Raw genomic sequence first — 20,722 nt, 5'->3', positions numbered from 1 at the left:
CTACCTACAATCATGCTGAAATCTCTCCACTTCCTACTGTTTTCCAATGATCTGTCTGCCTAGTGTTCTACCACTACTACTCAAGAGAAAGAAAAATGAGGCAGAAAACAGAGATAAGCAATGTCAAACTTTAAAGCTGATGGGCATAAAAAACAAACTCTGAATACCTTTAGAAAATAAAAGTTTAAGCTTTGATTATGATTAAGTTTTGCAGTTTTTCTAGGCCCTCAAAATGCCTTAATTTCTTGGGAAGGGTCTAAGTAAAAGAAAGAGGACAGAGAAGCTGGATACAAAGCCAATGCTCTTTCTAAACTTCCTTAGTGACCAGCGGTTAGACGTGGCAGCAATGTGGAGCTATTACAATTTTATAGGAAAATTATGGAATCAAGAATTGTTCCTTTGATTGAGATGATTAGAAAGGCAACAAGAGGGAAAAGAGGAATCATGGCAGCTTATACAGTTCAGAGCTATGTCCCAAGTATAGAATCATATTAAAGCATATGAACTATCCTTAACTGGCAAGGATAAAATAGAAATAATTATGATAGCACCACCATTCTGACTCCACTGAGACCAGGGGGAAAACACTGTTTAATCTCCCAGAATTAGCTCTCTTACCTAGTGATGCATAGGATCCTGGATTCAGAGCACCTGCACCTAACCGCGCACTCCGCATAGACTGCCCAGCGGCATGATGGGCCTTGGCACCAGCGGCAGCATTCACATCAATGTCGCTTCGTGAACGCTGCAGGCTTCCTGGAAGGGAACTGGCTTTGCTGCTGCCTGCTGTTACTATAGAAAACAAAGCAAAGGTAGCCTGTATTATTTAAATCACTGCAAAAAGTATAAAACTTATATAAACTTGAAATCACAATGAGCTAATCCATGACGACAAATGGTCAAAATGTGAGCAGTGGCCACATGGACACCAGAAAGTACTTCATAGTATTATAAAGTCAGAATACCTGTTTCCATCCTGCCACAACTAACTCTTCTTGAACAATACTCTCAATATTTCCCTGTTTCATTTTCATCTTCCATAAAATGGGAAAAGTAACTATACTTTCCAAAATTCTTAGGACTGTTTCACAAAGAGATGATACTTATGACTGATTCATGAAAATGAAGCAATGCACAAGGTAAACAGATGGCAGCAGTGCTGTTTTTTTACTATCAAAAAACCCCAAAGAGGACTAGTTTGGGAGTGGGGTTACTCAGAAAATAATGCAAGTTCTGCCACCCTTAGGCAATGCAAATTAGGTTATTAAATTTCTGACCTTTAGTTTTTCAGTTTTAAAAATGAAGTTTTACAGCCCTGGCTGGTGTGGCTCGGTGGATTGGGTGCTGGGTGCTGGTTGTTGGTTCGATTCCCAGTCAGGGCACATGCCTGGGTTGCAGGCCAGGCCCTCAATTGGGGGTACGTGAGAAACAACCACACACTGATGTTTCTGTCCCTCTCTTTCTCCCTCCTTTCCCCTCTCTATAAAAATAAATAAATAAAATCTTTGAAAAAAATTTTTCAAACTCTGAGCTGTGACTCATTAATAGGCTGTGAAAACAACATAGTGGATCATGATAGGCATTTTACAGAAATGAATCAGTAGAAAACAAAGTCCATCACAACTAAGGTAAGTAGTGTGCCATGAAACTTTAGATTATACTGTATAGGCACACACATATACAATATACACAAAACATATATATAGTATTTATATAATGTATATACATTGTATATATTGTATATGCATATAGTATATAAATATAGGTACAGTGTATATGTGTGGTATTAGGTTACTATATAAAATGATTTTCTCACTATAGGTCAGATCAAAGGTTTAAATTTTCAGAATAGTTTAAAAGCTACACTTTAAAAGCACATCAAAAACAGTTTTTAAAAGCTAAACAGTTTAAAGCAGTAGTTTTAAAACTGTTTTAATGTGACCCATAGTGAGAAAATAATTTTACACAGTAACTTTTACCTTATTTATAAAGTAGCTTTTACTTTATTAAGTAAAATATGTCATGACTCTTACTTAAAAGGGCAATTTACCTCTTCCAGCCACAGTTGATGGGTTTGCTGTAGACCATTTAGAAGAAAACGGGCGACTGCAAGGTAAAGGAAATACTTTTAGTAAGAAGATGTAATTATCACTCCTCTGATAACAATTAGTGAAACAGCACTGAGCTTTCTAAAAAGTTGAGAAGTATTTCTAATTTTAATTTCCCTTTTACAAATCACCATACAATACTTGTTATATAGCAGTGGTATCTTAATTAGCTGTGAAGCAAAGATGAAATCAGTAAAAATGAGTAAGAATGTAAACCCTACAGAGACAGAGACCAGTTTGCTGTAGTTCACTCTGGTCCTCAGCACACAGATACAATGCTCACCACAGAGGACTCAGTAGCCCTGAAACACTTGTATTCCGAGATATTTTACTTACAGGGAGAGAAGAGGTGTTATTATTAGTACACAGGGAATTCAGAATAACTAAAATCTTGCTTGTCTAAGTCACAAGGGCTGTGGCCACAGGTGATCCCCATGCAGACATCGCACTGCCTGCAGCAGTGCTACTACCTGTTAGTGTGTGGGGCCAAGAAAAAAGGCTAAGAAGGACTGCTGAGGACAACATGTGCCATCAGAAAGCAAAACCTCCAATCATCCATCATCTCTCTTAGTAGCTTTTTTTTTTTTTTAACGAACTCTCAACTTTTTATTGGCATCCTGCCTTGCCAAGGGATGCCCCACTTTTGCTGCCTTTAATGCCTCAAAACTTTGGTGTCGTTGACCTCAGATACCACTTTGCCGTCCACAATCTTGTGGGTCGTAGTCTTCTGGATGGTTTGTAAGGAGTGGCTCTTGTCCAGGGCGCCAACAAGATTGAAGTCCTCCCTTTTTCCAGTAGGTGGCGGCAGGTGGCAATCTCAGCCTCCAGCTTGACCTTGATGTGCAGCAGGGCCTCATACTCCTGGGCCTGGCGCTGCCCCCCTGCCCGGGTCTGGGTCAGCTCTGCCTCCAGGTGCAGTAGGATCCCATTGAGTTGGTCCATCTGCATGGCATAGCGCATCTCCACCTCCCTCAGACTGTTCTCCAAACTGACCTTCAGATTTCCCATTGAGCCCAGGTCAGTCTCCAAGGACTGGACCGTACGTCTCAGCTCGGTGAGTGTCGTCTCAGCAGTGCCCATCTCAGCAGTCTGTGGGGTGACCACAGTGCTGCTCTCTTCAATCTGAGGGGAGCAGTACTTGTCTAGTTCCTCTCGGTTCTTCTGAGCCAGCTCTTCATACTGGGCCCAGCCTGGAGTTACACCATGATTTTGCCCAGGTCCTGAGATTTGGGGGCACCCAAATCCACGGTCAACCCAGAGTTGGCAATCCGGTTTTGCAGACCGTTTACTTCCTCCTTATGGTTCTTCTTCATGAAGAGCAGCTCCTCCTTGAAAGCCTCGATCTCTGTCTCCAGCTGCATGTCAGTGATACTGCTGTCATTTTCCACAGACTGGCGCATGGCCAGCTCTGTCTCATACTCGACTCTGAAGTCATCAGCAGCAAGACGGGCATTGTCAATCTGCAGAATGATGTGGGCATTGTCCACAGAATGTGCAAAGATCTGAACTCTCAGGTCCTTGATGGTCTTGAAATAATGCCCTCAGTCTTTGACCTGGGGCCCCTTCTTCTCTAGGTGTTCCTGGATTTTGATCTCCAGTCTCTGATTATCAGCCTCTAGACTTCTCACCCTCTCTAGGTAGGAGGCGAAGAGGTCATTCAGGCATTGCATGGTCTCCTTCTTGCTCTGGATGCCCGCTATGCCCACCAGACCCCCCCGCCATCCCTGCAGCCAGGCCTCCAGATCCCCAGCCACCCGGCACACTGGTCGAAGCGGGACACTGAGATCCAGGAGCCTGAGCCCCTGGCGCCTGCATAGACGCTGGCTGCACTGCTGACCAGCCGGACCCGGTAGCTGGGCGAGTGCATGGAGCCCGGGGTCCGGTAGCTCATGGAGAAGCTAGAGCGTGTGCTGAAGCTCATGCTGTTCAGGGAGGAAGGCGAGAAGCCAATACTCAGGAGGAAGGCGACTAGTGGAGACTCAAGTTGAAGCTGCCTCTTAGTAGCTCTTTTGATTAATTATCTTTATGCAATGGTATTGTGCAGCCCACAGATAAAAAATTTAAGTACGTAAAGGAGATCTGAAAAGCCTATCTATAAATTTTAAAGGTGGGGGAAAGAGAGAAGCAAAAGCCTCAGATTAAAGTCAGTCTACTGAAAAATATTCTTTGAGCTATTATTATTAAATAATAAATTTGGTAGTTGATTATTAAACACAGTATTATATTATTTTTATAGCTGTCCCCTAAAACTGTTACTTTATTAGATTGAGGCATACAACTTTAAGGTTCACAGGATTTAAAGTTGTTTATGTTTAAAGATGTTATACTAAAGTAAGATAAAATATCTTGTTTAGATCGTTGCTACTCAAAGTACGATCCATGGACAAAAAGTACTGACTGACATTATCCAGAAGTATGTAAAAAACGCAAAGCCTTAGGCCCCACTCCAGATCTATTAATCAGATTCTGCATTTCAACAAGACATTCAGGTGATGCATATGCACTTTTAAGTTTCAGCACTGTAAATAAAAGTAAACAGGAAAAAGCAACAATGCTCATTGGAAGTAAAGAATTTATCACAAATTTTAACAGAGTTTAGAAAGATAATTATTCCCACTGTACTTCTTTTTTGAAATCATATCCTGCATTTATTCTGAAAACTCATAAGTCACTCAACTTTAGTACAGTACTCATAAGACCCTGTCAGTGCTTCCTGGAATTTTGCACCCCAGGTGCCTCATTTGCCTCACCCTGGTCTGCCTTCTGCATCAGAGGGCTGCTAAGGCAACCAGCAACCTTCATGGGACCAAGGTCCAAAGAGACAGACATGCAGAGAGGCAAGCTCACATTCTGTGAACTGTTCTTCCCTGGGGAAACCTGCAGGTATTTGCACCCACTGCTAGTGAGTGCAGGAGGCATCTGAGACTTTAGCAGTCCCATAGAGTCAGAAAGCCAGAACGCAGGGGTAAGGCTGCCAAGGCAGTAGGGTTTGCGGCAGTCAACTCAATGATGAGAATGGAGTTACAGAGAAGTGAGTCAGATACTAATTTTACCCCTTGAGGGATGTGCTGAAATCTGAAGCTGTACAAGAGATGAGGAAGGAAAGCAGTGGAGTTTTTACTAGTTACATAGTGCTGCTGAACAGTTCTGAAGACAACTTTTAAGTTTCTATAACAATTCCTCCATTACAATGCCGTAGAAGCAGCTACCGTTTAACCTATTTTGTGAGTATTTAAAAAATGTATATAAATCAACGCTTTCCAGTCTTTTTCACAGACATAAACATACAGAAACAAAATCTGAATCACTAACCCTTTATCCAAAGAGAAGAAGTTATATACTAGCATGTATCCAACACTTGAGATAGTAGATCAAAGAAAATGAGTACTTCAAATCATCATTCTTTCAAGGCTTTATGGGAAAGCAAGCAGATATTCAAGTATCCAACTTAAGGAACTCTGGGGAGTTGGGAGAGGAAGAAATCAATAATTATCATTTATATGATCTTACTTGAGACTTTCTTGTGAGCTAGACGAAGATCTGTCAGATTGAGGAAGAGATGCTACACTGCCAGAGCTTTTTAAGTAAGTTTGAAGACTCTTCTGATAAGATGGCTCAAGGGAATTATACAATGTTTCAGCTTCACCAGGAAAGTGGTTTCTAAGACCCATATATGTCCTGTAAAACAAATGAACAAATACAGAGAAAAAGAAAGCACAAAGTTATAGCTTTACATTACTAGACATTACAGTAAAATATGTACATTCAAGAATGAAGATAAGCATTCAGGTTTTTAATACATCTACTGAATGTCAAGTGAATGTTTTCTAAGATTACAAAGTTTTGGTGGATAAAAGGCAGGCTTTTGAAGAAACGAAATCTCAGTTCAAAACCTGGCTGTAACCCTTGCAGTTTGTATAGCCTGGATAAACTCCCAATCTCCAAACTTCAGTTGCCAACCTATGGAGATACTGCCTACGCATTTTCAATATTAGAAAAGAATGAATACCAACTGCCTTACATAGTATCAGGTTTGTAACACATGCTCAGTAAATGACATTTATATTCACAATGAAACCGAGTATGTTACGATGGACTAGGAATACTGATGATTATACAAATGACAGTGTGAGGTAAGCTGGTAAGCCATCCAGTGCAAATTTAATGGGAGAAAAATCAATCTCAATATTACTACACAGCTAATCAAAAGTTGACTAATTGGGACATTTGTGATATTTTCATTCTCCCAATATAATTCCTTTCAATGAAAAGACCACAGTATGTTTAAATTGTCATGAAAACACATTGTGGACTTACTTCCTTGCTTCCACTCTGGCCTCAGCATCAGCATCATGAATTCCCTTTTTAATAGTTTCAACCAAGACAGCTGCATGTCTATAAAATAAAACATCTTTAGAGTCATGTGTAAAACTATATATTTCACTACAAATAATACCTAATGCCTATGTGTTAATACATCAATCACAAAGGAAAAGGAGAGGTTAAAAGATTAATTGGTGTACAATAATAAATCTAAGACTGCCAGATTTTCTAATAATCCGCCTCATACATTTTATTCATACATATTTGCTTCTGACAAGTTAAACATTATCAACCTGAAAATAATTTTTATATGAAATCCAAATAATGTATAAATATATAACACTCAAATTTGAAACTTTTAATGAATACAAAATAATTTTCTGTGTGGTTGCTCACCAATGTAGAAAATGATTTGCTAATAGTATATGATCAGTTTTAATACGACTAAATTGAATAGTAACTGCTACTAATGAACTTAAAGAAAACGTGGAATTGTATTATGCTTACATTGAACAACAAATTCTGTTTCTTTTTAAAAAAAGGAGGCTGTGAACAAATTTAATGTTTTCCATTAAAATGAAACAAATCAGTTTTCATTTTTAACACAAATACAGGTACATCCCAAGCTTCAAACTCAAAATAAGAAACACAGCCATGCAAATAGCCAGTCACCACCTAGCTGTCCACATTTTCCTCTTTTTCATTTTAGAACTACGTTAAACACCACCCAGTATATTACCTGACCAATGACACCTGCCAGCAGGTATGGAGAAACTTTTTAAAACCTTTCTCCTCTAAAAGGCAGTGCCTTCCTTCTATCTTAAATAATTCATTACTTGATTAATTGTACCTCGGTAAACCTATCTCATATGATTAGAGATACATTTTAAAACTTTTTCCCAATTTAACCTGGAGCATCTTATAGGATTCATTCTACTTAAGAGACTTTCACTTACCCCAAAACAAGAAAATCATACTACTCACAGCTGCAACAAATAAAAGGAGCACCACACCACAGCTTTAAAGGAAAACCAGTACAAATAACTTTTAAAATAAAATGAGAAATAATGCAAAACCAATACCATCAACTTCTAAAGAAATAGTAACAATGGAGAGAGGAGGAGGGAGAAGAAACGATGATGCATACCTTTCTAATGAATGAGTCTGCCACTCTTGTAACAATAAATCTAAAAACTCAAAAGAACGCCTGAAAAACAAAAAGTTAATTCTAACTAAATGTTATAACATTGTAATAATTTATAACTTAATACTAAGCAACACTTTCCTCTATAATATTGTACTTTGTTCCCTTAATTAAAGTACAATCAGCCCTCCATATCTGTGGGTTTTATATACGTAGATACAACCAACTGGGGATTGAAAATATTGAGGAAAAAAATCCCAGAAAATTCTAAAAAGCAAATCTTGAATTTGCCACACACCAACCACTATGCTAAATTGTTATGAATGAAGTGATGTGTAGGCACACCCTGCTGTAGACTATCTGCAAATATAGGTTATACGCAACTACTACTCCATTTTATATAAAGGGCTTGAGCATCTGCATATTCTGGTATCCAAGGTGGGTCCTGGAACCAATCTCCCACAGATTCTCACAGGTGACTGTATGAGACATGTTTTTGGATATCTTAATTGTCAAATACTTAACTTACTTTAAGGTTCCAATTATTTTTATACTAAATAGTTCAAAAAGACTTTAAGAGTTCCCTGTAAATTTAACTTAAAATACTTGTCAAATGTAAAATTAATACTTATTAAATATCTACTAGGCACTAGAAATTCAAGGTGTACAATAGTGACCAAGAAGGATGTGATGGATCTTCTATTTCTACAATGTTCCCTTAAAAATATATGTATTTGATTTTTTTCATCAAGTATTTGTGTATTTTTCTCCTAAGCTCCTTAGTTCTCAACTTCTTCACCTGTCTCATTCTTGAGTTTCTCTTCTTTCTTGGCATCTAATGACAGTTCTACCCTGTTTTTCTTCCTTAATATATTAACACTTTTTCTCCGCCTACCCTTAAACAGGCGCTCACCTGGTTTGTGCTGATCTCAGCCCACTTGCCTTTTAGAGTCAACTTGGGCAACAGCATGTGTTCCCTGACACTTGACTATCAGCTGCGCTTCTCACATCTAGGCCCATATTGCCAGCATTGGTTCAGTTCAACATCTCTACATAAGCAGCGAAAGTCAACTCAAACACTACATATAAATCCACTGTTTCAGCCCATATTATACAGATTAGGAAATGAGACTTAGGAAGGTTAAATTAAGTTGCCCAACATGATAGAGCTGGGACTTAACCCCTGGCATGCTGACTCCAGAGTTCCCAGTCTGAAATGCTTGACATTACCTCCCTCACCCTTACCCAATTACCAGGTGTCGTTTCTACACTTGAAATCTCTTAAATTTATTGGAAAAAAATCCCTCAATCAATTATCATCAATACAGCTCTAGTTCAGACCCTGTCTCTCTCTTCAGTGAGTTATAAAAATCCCCACTTATTTAAACCACTGTGCCTTCTTAATCACTGTTCATAGACAGAATGAAAACTATGATGGATGACATTACCTCCTCGCCAAGAACTGTCAAAAGAATGGCAAAACATCAAAATTTCTCATGACATTCCAATCCTCTACACAGACTTCAACCTACTCCTGGCCCTTCCTCCTCTACCCTGTTAGGCACCCTTCCTACTCAAACCTTCCATTTATCATGTGCCCTGGCCTCAGCGGCCTATCGGAAGGCTCTGCAGCATGTGGCAAAGTTTTATATCTGTGTTTAGGTTATACCCCTCACTCCTCCCATTTTCAAGTTAGTTCTCTGATATATTTCCTGACTCCCTCTTCTCGTTCCATTCCTACCTAATTACCATATTCCTCAATGTAAGACAAAGACTGGTAAACATTTTCTGTAAAGGGTCAGAACAGAAAATATTTCAGGCTTTTGGAACCACGTATCATTTCTATCTCATATTCTTCATTTGCCCTTTCGATCACCCTTCAAAAATGTTAGAAATAATCTTAGCTTGTGGGTTGCACGAAACTATAGTGTTGGCTGGATTTGGCCAGCAAGCTGTCATCTGTTAACCCCCAACATGAGAGAGAGGTAAGTGAACAACTGTGGCCAAAACTCCAAAACACTTAAAGGAAATAATGATGTCATATGCAGCTTCTTCCTAACAGTCAAAGTATTTAAATAAATACGTATTTATCAAATTTAAATGAGAAACAGCTCTTTAAACATCAAATGCACAAATCTTGCTTTTGCTGTCCTTATTGATGGTGATTATTAAAAACTGTAGAAATCATAAGGAGACTGATTGATTAACCTGATGATATGGCTGTTTACTCTGTTCCAAACTCTAAGTTCAGTTCTACTAATGCTACCTCATTTAATCCTCAGAATCCTTCCTATAGGGCTGATATCATTAGCCCTACTAACATATGCAAACACTGCGGTTCAGAGTGCTTAAGTAATTGCCCAAGGCTGGAGAGTCAATCAGTGGCAGTTGCAGATATCTAGCAAGAGGCCTGACTCTACACTCCATGCTTTCTAAAAATCCAAACAACCTGTGGCCCAAATAAACCAAAGCTTAATATGAGAAACTGAGAAATGTGGGTGGTCATCATAATTGTTTTATTCACTTTCCCTTATATGATGTAAGATAAAAAATTTTATTAAGGTTTCTAGAAGGCAAGAAATTAATAACTACTAATTTTTGCACCAGACTAAGAATGAAACATAATGCAATATTAAAGCCATACTAAAAATTTTTTTGGTCAAAACTTACCTTCTCACAGGAACTGATTTTGATGTGCAATTGCTTGTTATTAAAGGTATAAGTCTGGGTACATGAGTATGCTGAAAAAGATGTTACAGATAAGGCTGAAAAATACACATAATCCCTTCTAATTCTCTTATATTCACATATTTAGTTATATTAATACAGGACAAAAAGATCATAAAATCTGATTCTGAAAGGAATTAAGACCAAAGTTTTCCCAAAATAGTTAGTTATGATGACAGTTTCAAAAGGACAGGTATGGCTGTGATATAAAATAAAGACAAGCTACTTGTATAACTGCAGAGAACTCCTAGGATGGTGTACTTTGAGGGGAAGAAGCACTAAGAGAAACTGGGCATGTATATGGATCATATTTTCTGAAGTATCATGGCTCCTGCTGGTAGAAGGTAATAACTGCTATGTAATCATAGGTAATCAATGTGAACTACAAACTTTACTGAGAATGTACTGTGAAATGGTAATTTAACTGAACTTTCATTCTGGTTGAATCATAGCTCTCTAGAATTCAGGTAAAGTTCAACAGGTATAATCTTCTTACTTCTATTAGTAATTCTTATGCTCTTCTTCAGTGAAGCACACACTACGAAGTTCAACATAAACATAATAAAATAGTAACCAAAGTATGTATTTTTGATGCTTTACATCTTTATTTTTCTTCTGAGTTCATGGTATAAGTTGGGTTACCTATGAAGTAGACTGTGAGATGGAGTAGTATGAAGGATATTAGGAAGTGCCCTTGGGATCAATACCCGTGGAAAGTATGAAAAGGAAGCAGAAGTGGGGAGAGGAAGAAACTGATCTGTAATATGGCCCAAGGGTATCTTACCCAAGGCCATTAGAATGCTATGGACTTAAATGGCCCTTCAGAGGAGTCTTGAATTGGTCCAGGGCAGCCAAACCTTTACACTTCCACCTCAATCAGTTACTCAGTAAGGGCATACTGGGAAGGGGCAAGACCTTGGGAAGGGCAGCCCTCTACAGCTGAGGCCCTCAGCCCTCGGAGAGGCTGGCATATGAAAGCTTCCTGCCCCAAGTGCTTCAACTAAAAGCCATCACTGAAGGAGAATGTGTGTGGCACACCAGCATCTGCCACAATTAACTCAACCAAAATAAGAGAAAACTTTTTTCAGCTACTACAGAAAGAAACCACCCACGGACCTAAAGTTTTCAAGAGAAAAATGCAAGAGAGTGCTGACTGCTTGTTATTCAACTGCTACATTCAGTATGGAAGGGCTCTGCGGACGTGCTCCCTTAGAAGACCCAGAACTCATTCCCCAAACATGATTACTATGGAGTTAAGGCCCAAGGTGAGCCTCTAGCCACAACACATTACCATCTCTTGCCTACCATCTTCCTCCTCTCTCATAGTCTCCCCAAGATTTTACTGCTAGTTAGCCCACATCCAACACAATGGCAGGCATGGGGAGAGCCTAACTATTGCCAACACCATATTCAGGGGGAGCAGGACCAAAAGAAAATTAACAGTGACCCTCAAAGTGACAGACAAAGCATTCTACCAAATACCATGTCAGAACAATTTAGACCTAAAGTTGACAATTTTAAGAAAAGATTCTCTAGAACTAAAAAGAGAATCAAGAATCAAATACAGCACTCTAAGGAAGTAGTTCCCTAGGATATAAACAAAATATACAAAGTAGTAGATAACATAAACAAACATATAAAAAATCCCACCTAGTTTGTATTTTCAATGAGATGATAGAATAGTGTATTAATAAGATGACAAGCTCATGAAAAATGAGCAATACAAAAACAATGTATAAAGTGTAAAGCCTAAGAATAGGAAAATGGGTACTGTCAAGTGAGCAGAATTTAAAGGAATTTTTCCTGAGAATATAGATCAGCTGTAATGTGAGACAAAAAAATTATCCAAGAAATGACAAATAACACTGAGGGTTCTAAAATCTGTGTGATAAGAGTAATAGAGAAAAAAATGGCAAAAAAAGCCAAAACAAAAAACCCAGAAGCAATCAATAATTGATGAAAATTAACACAAATTTAAGGAAAATTAATTTTAGTCAAAACTCCTCATCCACTGTGTAAGGAGAGCACTAATGGAAGATGATTTACTACTAGACACATTATGAGACTCCTAACACAAAGAGGCTATCCTATAAAACTTTGTAAAGGTTTTTGGTTAATTTTTTTTTCTATAAAAGAATCAAATAAAAGAAATATCTCATTTCTTAGAGATAACAGTAAGAATTTCAAAAGCAATTCTGAGAGAAAAGGAAGCAATTCTGAGGGAAAGGAAATGTAAACCTACCAAATACTAGATGAAGATATACACTCTATCATCAGATACACAGTTCTATTTACCTGAGATGTAATGAATACTAAATGACTAACAGACAGCTATAGGTTGATTTCAGGCAATAGACATGTTTTTCTAGGTCTGCATAGTGTTGGGTGAGATAGTAGCTTATATATTTAGAACTACTTTTGAACACTGGAAAATGGGATATTTTATATCAAATCCAGATACATACATAAATGCTTTGTTTAAAAAATACAACTCAAGGGGTAACACAAAGGAGCCCTATGGAAATGAAACAGTTCGTCACCTTGAATGTGGTAGGTACACAAAGCTACAGCTATGCTGAAATGAGTGCTTGTAAAACAGGTGAAATTTGAATAAACTCTGCGTATTATTAAAAAAGAAAAAGAAGTGTAAACCTAAAGTCCATTTTTTTAGTGATAGTGTAAGGGCAAAGACATTTCAAAATATACAAAATTAAATACTCATGAAAAGTGAGAACATGCTAAAAACAAACAAAAATTATTTAGAACCAATTTAAAAATTAAGAAGTGTTTATTAATAAACACTGAGTAGGAATGAAAACATAATGTAAATGTAAAAAATACAATTAATATCGACTGCTGAAAATGAAAATGTCTTTGTTCAATTGAACTTAATGGTTAAGGGGGAAAAAATGACATGAAAAAGATGAAAAGTATATTTTTTAAAAGGTGAAAGAAATAAACAGGTTTTATTCTTGACACCAACAAGAAAAATATGGAACTTCTCAGAAAATAAGAAACAGGTAAGAAGAAAGCACAATAAACAGAAAAAGAAAATATTTTTAAAGAATCTATTTCAAGATAGTAATAGCCAAAAATTTGGACCATACATAAAGTATATAAAGCAACAATTGCTAGGAAAATAAAACTGACAAAAAGAGAATCACAAAAATCAAGTTAGATAGCTATATTTCACATGGAAATAAAATCCAGTTTGATCTAAACCTAAGAAACAAAATTTACATAATACTTTAAAAAAACTGAAGATGATTGTGAAATGGGGAAGGTTATGTGAACTACAACAAAAACCACAAAAGCAGCACCATCTTAATGCATAAAAATTGGAAGTTCTATATGTAACAAACAACAGCTTAAACAATGTCTGAAAAACTAACAGACTGGTAAAAATATTTGCTATATATATATATATACACACACACACACAGGAAAAAGTGAACAATGCAAAAATTGGCAATCCACAGAATTAAAAAGGAAAAAAATAATGTCTTTAGTAATCTAAAATGTGAAGCAGAATAAGAAATAATCCATTTATTGAATTATAACACCTTTGAGAGACTAATACACAATGTTGGCAAAGGATGGAGAAAAGGACTCCATGAATTTCAGAGAGAAGAATGGTGAGGAAATTTAATGTCATGTTTGTTTGTTTTTTTTAAATCCTCACCTGAGGATATACTTATTGAATTTAGAGAAAGAGGAACAGGGAGGAAAGGGAGGGGGCGGGGAGAGAGAGAAACACCAATTGGTTGCCTCCTGTGCACGCCCGAACAGGATTAAACCAACACCCTAGGTATGTGCCCTGACCAGGAATCGAACCTCCAACCTTTTGGTGTATGAGATGATGCTCCAACCTTTAATAGAGAACTGCTTTAGACATTAAAAAGAATTATATATAGTATGCATAAACAAGAGAAGAGTCCAAGTATGTGAAATATAAAAAACAAATTAAAAACAAGCTCTTTATATAGATGTAAAATATAAATACTATGTTTACATTTTGTAGTAAATCTGGTTTGTGTAGACACAGAATATAAGTTTTGAAAATTACACACTAAATGGCTAGAGTGATTATTTGCAGAAAAGCAGAATTCAAGCAAGGGGAGATTTATCTTTTTATCTCTATTCTTTTGGGTATCTTCAAGATAGGATGAGAAAAATATTAAGAATTTTCCTGTCATCTTTTACCACTGCTTATAACATTTTTACTGTTTTTTCTACCTGTAACATGATTATATGCACACACATACATATATGTACCTACATACTGTATTTTGTGGAAGCATGTTTACTTTGTAGTCCTCTGCATTATTTAAATGTTCTAAAATATCTGTAATTATTACCATGTATTGCTTTTATTATCAGAAAAATAATTCAAAAGTATTTTCCCCTTGGAGTTAAAAAACACCAATGACTTATTTAAGTACACTGAAAAAAAAAAATGGGAGAGGGAGAGAAGACAGAAGAAAAGAACAAAAGAAAAGAGAAGAACTTACCCGAATGATGAATCTGATTGCTGCACATCCAGAAGTTGCCATGACTTTTGCACTATTGGGGACAAGATTAAAAAGTGTAGGTACAATGGCTTCAGCGCCATGATCAAACTTGTTTCCCAAAACCGTGGAAAGATGGCTAAAAAAGGAAGACAAAATAGTTTCTTTAAAAAATGGTATAACATTAAATATAAGTAGGATATATAAAATATTCTTTTACGCAACTTAAAATTTTTATTGTAATCAGTTTTTAAATCCTCACTTGAGGATATGTTTTTATTGATTTTTAGAGAGAAAAAGGAATGGAGAGAGAGTGGAACATTGATTGGTTGCCTCCAGTAGTGCCCTGACTGGGGATTGAACCAGCAACCTAGGTATGTGCGCTGACAGTGGATACAAGCCACCCGCAACCCTTTTGAGTATGGAATGACACTGTAACCGAGCCACCTGGCCAGGGCTATTGTAATTAATCTTTATAGCAGGAAAGCAAAAGAGAGATAGGAAAGTGCACATATTACCTATTTCCTTTGTTTTCCCATCTTTTAACTGTCAAGTACAAAAAAAACCTTGAAATTTTCCATTTTACCATCTACTATTTGCAATGGCATTTGAAGAAGCTATCTGATGTCCACATTTAACCATTGATGGCACAAGTAAAAAATTCAACTGTTTACCCTGACCTTTAGCAATCTTTATCTATCAAATATTTCCACTGTAATGTCCCAACATGAATCTTAAATGCAGCGTTTTTTATAAACAGGTTCAAAAGCTTACCCAAATCAATACTCTTCAAGACATTTTCTATTTCTATTTATTATATCATCTCCCTGAGTCACAAATACTCCGCAAAAATGTCAGCATTTTTGGAGGAGGGTTTCAGGATTCTTGATTGAAAATACAACTCTATCATATACTAATTAGTTGGATGATCCTAGGGACATCTACCTTCTCTTCCCAAATCTGTACAACAGTTAAACAAAATCAACTTTCAATTATATGATTTAAGTTAAAACACTCAGGAAGAATGCTGCAATCACTCAGAGTTCTGACACTGCTTGCAGTATTATTTAATTTCTATATATTCATATCTTCCTTAAAATACATGGTTGGTATACAGTTAGCACCAAAAATTCAGGTTGCTGATTCAAAGAGCTCTGGGAAGTTTTGTTTATAGTTTCCCACAGTTCTTACTTGGTATTCAGGGCGCTGCGCTTTTCACATGCACAGACGGGAAATCAGCTAGACTCATGGAATCCCCTATACAAATTTCTACAGCTCCTTTTCTGTGTATCTTTCTTCTCTTTAGTATTATGCACTGTAAATTTTAGCTACTGCACCCTTCAGAAACTCCAGCCTCTGTTTCTTCTCAACTCAGTGAGACTGCCTTGCTCTGCCTGGGTTCTCCTTCCCTTCCCCATGCCCAGAAAGTGTCTCAAGGTCAAAACTGTGCTGACTGTATTGTCCAAATTATTTGATTCTTTCAAAAATCAGCCCTGCTCTGACCACTGTCCATTATCTGTAAAAATGTGTTTTACATATTCCATCATTTGCTGCAAGAGGGTTAGACCCATAGCAGTACTGCATGATGGCCAAAAGAATGATCATCATGGAATATTTTTCATGGCTACATTTTGTGGATTTTTGTTTTGTTTTGCAATCAAGAGATACTCAATTATTCTGGTATACTAGTCTAGTGACTTGTATCTGCAATCTGGGTAAAGTCTTTTAATTATACTAATTACAGGTTCTTGTGGTTTTCTGCATAGACAATTATATCATCCAATAAAAATGGGAGTTTGTTCCTTTTTTTTAATCTTCATAGTTTTTATTTCATGAGGTTTTGTTTGTTTCTTCTTTACTTTCTGTTTTGACTAGGACATCTACTTCAATCCTACTTAGAAATACTAATAGTAGGCATCTTTGTGTTACCTATCTTCAAAAGAATGCTTACTCAATAACACATACAACGAAAGTATTCAGGTGGGGAATAGTAACAAAAGGAATTTTAGGATTCTACCGTCCTTGAATTTTAGAAGAATATAAACATAGAGATTAAGTGTATATTTTGATAAGTTAATGATGCATGTTATGATTCCAGAATAATTGGTAACATATCAGAAATAGCTTAATATCCAAATTAGTAAAAGAGAAAACTGAATGCAGACAGTTCTCATATTCATTCGCTTTCTTCTGTTTTATTTTTTTTGAGAGTTTTTTGTTTTGTTTTATTTTTTAGAGAGAGTGGAAGGGAGGGAGGAAGAGAGGCCTGCAATCCAGGCATGTCCCCTGACCAGGAATCAAACAAGTGACTTTTTAGTTTGTAGGCCAGGGTCTGGTCCACTGAGCCACACTAGGCAGGGCCATTCACTTTTTTCTTACACTCTGAGTTAGTGACCAAAACTCCACCAGGAGGCTTTAGAAATATAAACACATTTTAAGGTTGGTATAAAGCGCCATTAAGAAAAATTTTTTCCGCCAGCTGCGAACCAAAGGATCACTGGTTTGATTTCCATTCAGGCCACATGCCTGGGTTGCAGGACAGGTCCCCAGTACGGGGCACATGAGAGGCAACCACACATTGATGTTTCTCGCCCTTTCTCCCTCCCTCCCCCCATGTCTAAAAATAAGTATATAAAATATTAAAAGAAATTTTTTTTTAAATCACACAAATCAGATCCTTACAATTTCCTTTTTGGATCACATACATGTTTTTTTGACAGTTATCTTGCTGGGTTTTTTTTAATGAACCCTAAATCAATGAGCACTAAATCCATTCATAAAAAATGCTTATCACATAAAGAATATACTTACGCTACAGTAATGCAAGCTTCTCTAACCACCTGGGATCTAAGATCCTTAGCTGACAGTTTAAGTGCTCCATCCAACAAGCGTAAATGTTGGAAAAAGCAATCATATTGTGCAGCTCCAGCAACAAGCAATGATCGAATTTTCTTAAGCTGAAATAAAGAGAATTTCCATTGATTGACAAAACAGTGGCAGGGCAAAAACCAAAATTCTTAAAGCTACCTAAATCCCATTATTTGATCAAAATTTAAAAAATAACATTTCACTATATTTTTATAATATTCAGACATTTTTAACTGTATTAAATGTCTCTTAAAATAAATATGCAAACCAAAAAAAAAAAAAGAAAACCAAAAACTTTCTGTCAAAGGACATCATAGATTTGGTTATATGCATCACAGACATATGTAAGGTATGAATAGGTAAGTAAATTTTAAAGTTTTAAGTAAGTCTCTCTTTTATAAATTGTGGTGAAATACACATTTACATAAAATTTACCATTTTAAATATACAATTCAGTGGCATTGTGTACAATCAAAATGTTCTTCAACCATTACCACTATATACTAAGGAGACTATTTTTTTAAAGGTCAAATTTTAGAAACCATATTCATCTACAAGCTAAAGTATAGAAGCAGAAGGGTCAACCATTAAGCCATCAAAATGGAGACTGGGAGCTCTCAGAGAAGAAGAGTCTTCGAGCGGAACCCCTTCTCTGGCTTCTTGAGGACAATGAGGTACTCATTTACTATCTCAGATATAAACCTGACAAATTCACCAACGCTGAAATATAGTCCTTTGTCATAGCAAATTATTATTTTTAAATTTATCAATGAGTTTCTCAAGGAATTTAGGCTAAATAAAATATTCTTAACTCAAAAATACCAGACTTTAAAAGAAAAAAATAATGGGTGAAAATATTTATCACATTCAGAGCCAGAAAAATGGACACACTATTGTAAATTTATGTCGACACTATCAAAATATTGAGCATGCAGGCAAAGTGAACTGCTTTTTTGGTAGCCCTTTTAACTGATGAACAACGATGGAGAGGCACAGAGAGGCCGCAGCCCTGAGGTACCAGGGAAACTCACACTTTCCTGGTCAGTCAACAAGTAGCACATATAGTAAGACAAATGGTGAGAGAGGTTCCACTTGATCAGCAAAAACAGAAATTGACCCTAAATCAGAAATGCCAACTATCTCAATATATTTTTCAGAAAGAGATGTTACCTAACAGACTCTCTATTTCATAAATATCTGAAATATCAGACAACAGTACTACTGACTTTCCATGTTACTGAAAAAGAGCATTGAAAAAAAAAAAAAGAGGGATAAGAAAATAAAAATAAAAAACTTACTGCATTGGCACGCTGATCCCAGTCGTGTTTGTCATCTGACAAAATTTCCCTGATTTTATTTAATGTTTCTTCAAGTTCTCGACTAGAATAGATCTTAAAAATGCAAAATTGTAACATTAGTATTACTTACAATGAGCAATATCAAAATTATGCCCTGATGGTTAAAATAATCTTTCAAGTAATAAGGCTATTTGTTAATATTTCCCATTCTAGCATCATTTTTTTAATGGAGAATGGAAATATATTATGAATAATCAAGCGCTTTAATTTTCTTCCTTGCCTGTTACCCTTATGCTATTTCCTCACTCATGAGTAACTTCAAATATATATTTAAAGTTTATTGTCATTTAAAAACATAATGCAAATATTCTAATTTTTTAAAAAAAGGCCTAATTTCTCAAAATGGCTTTAGTATACAACATATCTAGGCATTCATACACTTATTATACGATACTGCAAAACGACTTGCTTTAAGTCAGTCTCCCCATTGCCCCCATGCTAGACTATAACCAAGAGAGCCACATGCTTCGGGTCCTCTGGAGACGACCATTTGCCAAACACCGTTATCCTTTCATTCCCTTAACAAATATTCATATAACAGAAATGCACTATGTGAGGCACTAAAGAAATTATGGTGAGCAAAAACAGGCATGTTCCTTGCCTTATGGAGCTTATAACCTAGTCAAGGAGAAAAACATTAATCAAATGATATAAAATATAAAATTGCAAATAGAAAGTACTACCAAGGAGAATTATGTAGTGCTATGAAATTCTATATATAATAGGGGGTTTGAACTAGTGTTAGGAAAGTCAAGCTTAAAATAAGAGCTAAAGGATGAGTTGAATGAACATCATTAGGCAAAATGGACCAAGATTAGCCTTCCCTGTAATAAACAGCATGTGCAAAGGCTCCATGACAGAAAGAAAATGAAAGAAGGCCAGAGTATAGGAGTAGAGTGCAAAGGGGCAGAGAGACCCAGGAAAAGAGTCAGTGAGAACACAGTATTTCTCTACATCATAATCAGAAGTGGGCACATATCCTAAATCAGTCCAAACAGAGTGAATTTCACTAAGTTTACAGGATCAACAAATAATAGTTTGGTAATAATAAATATTGTATTTTTACATAGTCATTTAAGGAAAAAATATTCTTAAAAGGACAAAAGTAACTATATGAACAAGCACACAAACAACAGTCATGGGAAGTGCCAGCACATTGGTATCTTTACCTGAATAGAAGGGACATCTGTAAAAGCTTTTATAAAATCATCTTCATCAACTGCCCCGGCACCTCCTTCCTTAGAAGCACCTGCTAAGTAAAAAAAATAAAATAAATTACTTTTTAAAGTTTACTTTTAAGCATGTTAGCATAAGAACATGAAAAATATAATTCTTTTGAGCATAACTTTAAGACACGTTCCGTTTTATTAAAAAAGCATTGAAAAAATCTCCAGCTTTCAGTAAAGTCAAGGTACTTATTAGTAGGTTGGCAGTAAAATTCAAACTATGTAAGAACAGACCCCTCTTATCCCTCATCCAATGCAACAGCAAGGACACAAGAAATACGAGTGAAAGGACAATGTTTAAAAGCTGAACAGCAATTTTCAATGACACAAAATGCCAGTAAGTGATGGCAAATGTGATGTAGGGGATCCATGTGAGCTGCAGTGGTCAGAAAAGGAAATGTGAAAAAATGAGGGTCTTGAAATTAAATTTAAATATGCAAACAAATCTTCCTTTATTGCA

The 20,722-nt window shown here is 36.4% G+C and overlaps 1 protein-coding gene and 1 pseudogene across 50 annotated transcripts in view; both read right to left on the bottom strand.

Moving 5' to 3' along the window:
* CLASP2 (cytoplasmic linker associated protein 2) overlaps positions 1–20,722 on the bottom strand; it is a 159,222-nt gene that overhangs the window by 74,315 nt on the left and 64,185 nt on the right. For 26 of the 50 annotated variants that reach the window (XM_054594915.1, XM_054594923.1, XM_054594934.1 and 23 more), the window contains 10 exons: positions 20,206–20,285; positions 18,977–19,069; positions 17,622–17,767; positions 14,814–14,949; positions 10,246–10,316; positions 7,579–7,638; positions 6,426–6,503; positions 5,619–5,786; positions 2,051–2,106; positions 619–792 (listed from right to left, as the gene is read on the bottom strand). In XM_054594915.1, the coding sequence (XP_054450890.1) occupies positions 619–792; positions 2,051–2,106; positions 5,619–5,786; positions 6,426–6,503; positions 7,579–7,638; positions 10,246–10,316; positions 14,814–14,949; positions 17,622–17,767; positions 18,977–19,069; positions 20,206–20,285 (1,062 nt within the window). Of the gene's footprint in view, positions 1–618; positions 793–2,050; positions 2,107–5,618; positions 5,787–6,425; positions 6,504–7,578; positions 7,639–10,245; positions 10,317–14,813; positions 14,950–17,621; positions 17,768–18,976; positions 19,070–20,205; positions 20,289–20,722 lie in introns of all 50 variants that reach the window. The other 24 variants (XM_054594914.1, XM_054594921.1, XM_054594916.1 and 21 more) reach the window with 2 other exon arrangements.
* Positions 2,697–4,029, bottom strand: LOC129087880 (keratin, type I cytoskeletal 18-like; annotated as a pseudogene).

Source organism: Pteronotus mesoamericanus, unplaced genomic scaffold (genome assembly GCF_021234165.1).
Source record: "Pteronotus mesoamericanus isolate MK-2021 breed Mesoamerican mustached bat unplaced genomic scaffold, CSHL_Meso_final scaffold_54, whole genome shotgun sequence".
In the NCBI taxonomy this organism is placed as follows: Eukaryota; Metazoa; Chordata; class Mammalia; order Chiroptera; family Mormoopidae; genus Pteronotus; species Pteronotus mesoamericanus.
This window is presented reverse-complemented; position numbering and strand designations above follow the sequence as displayed.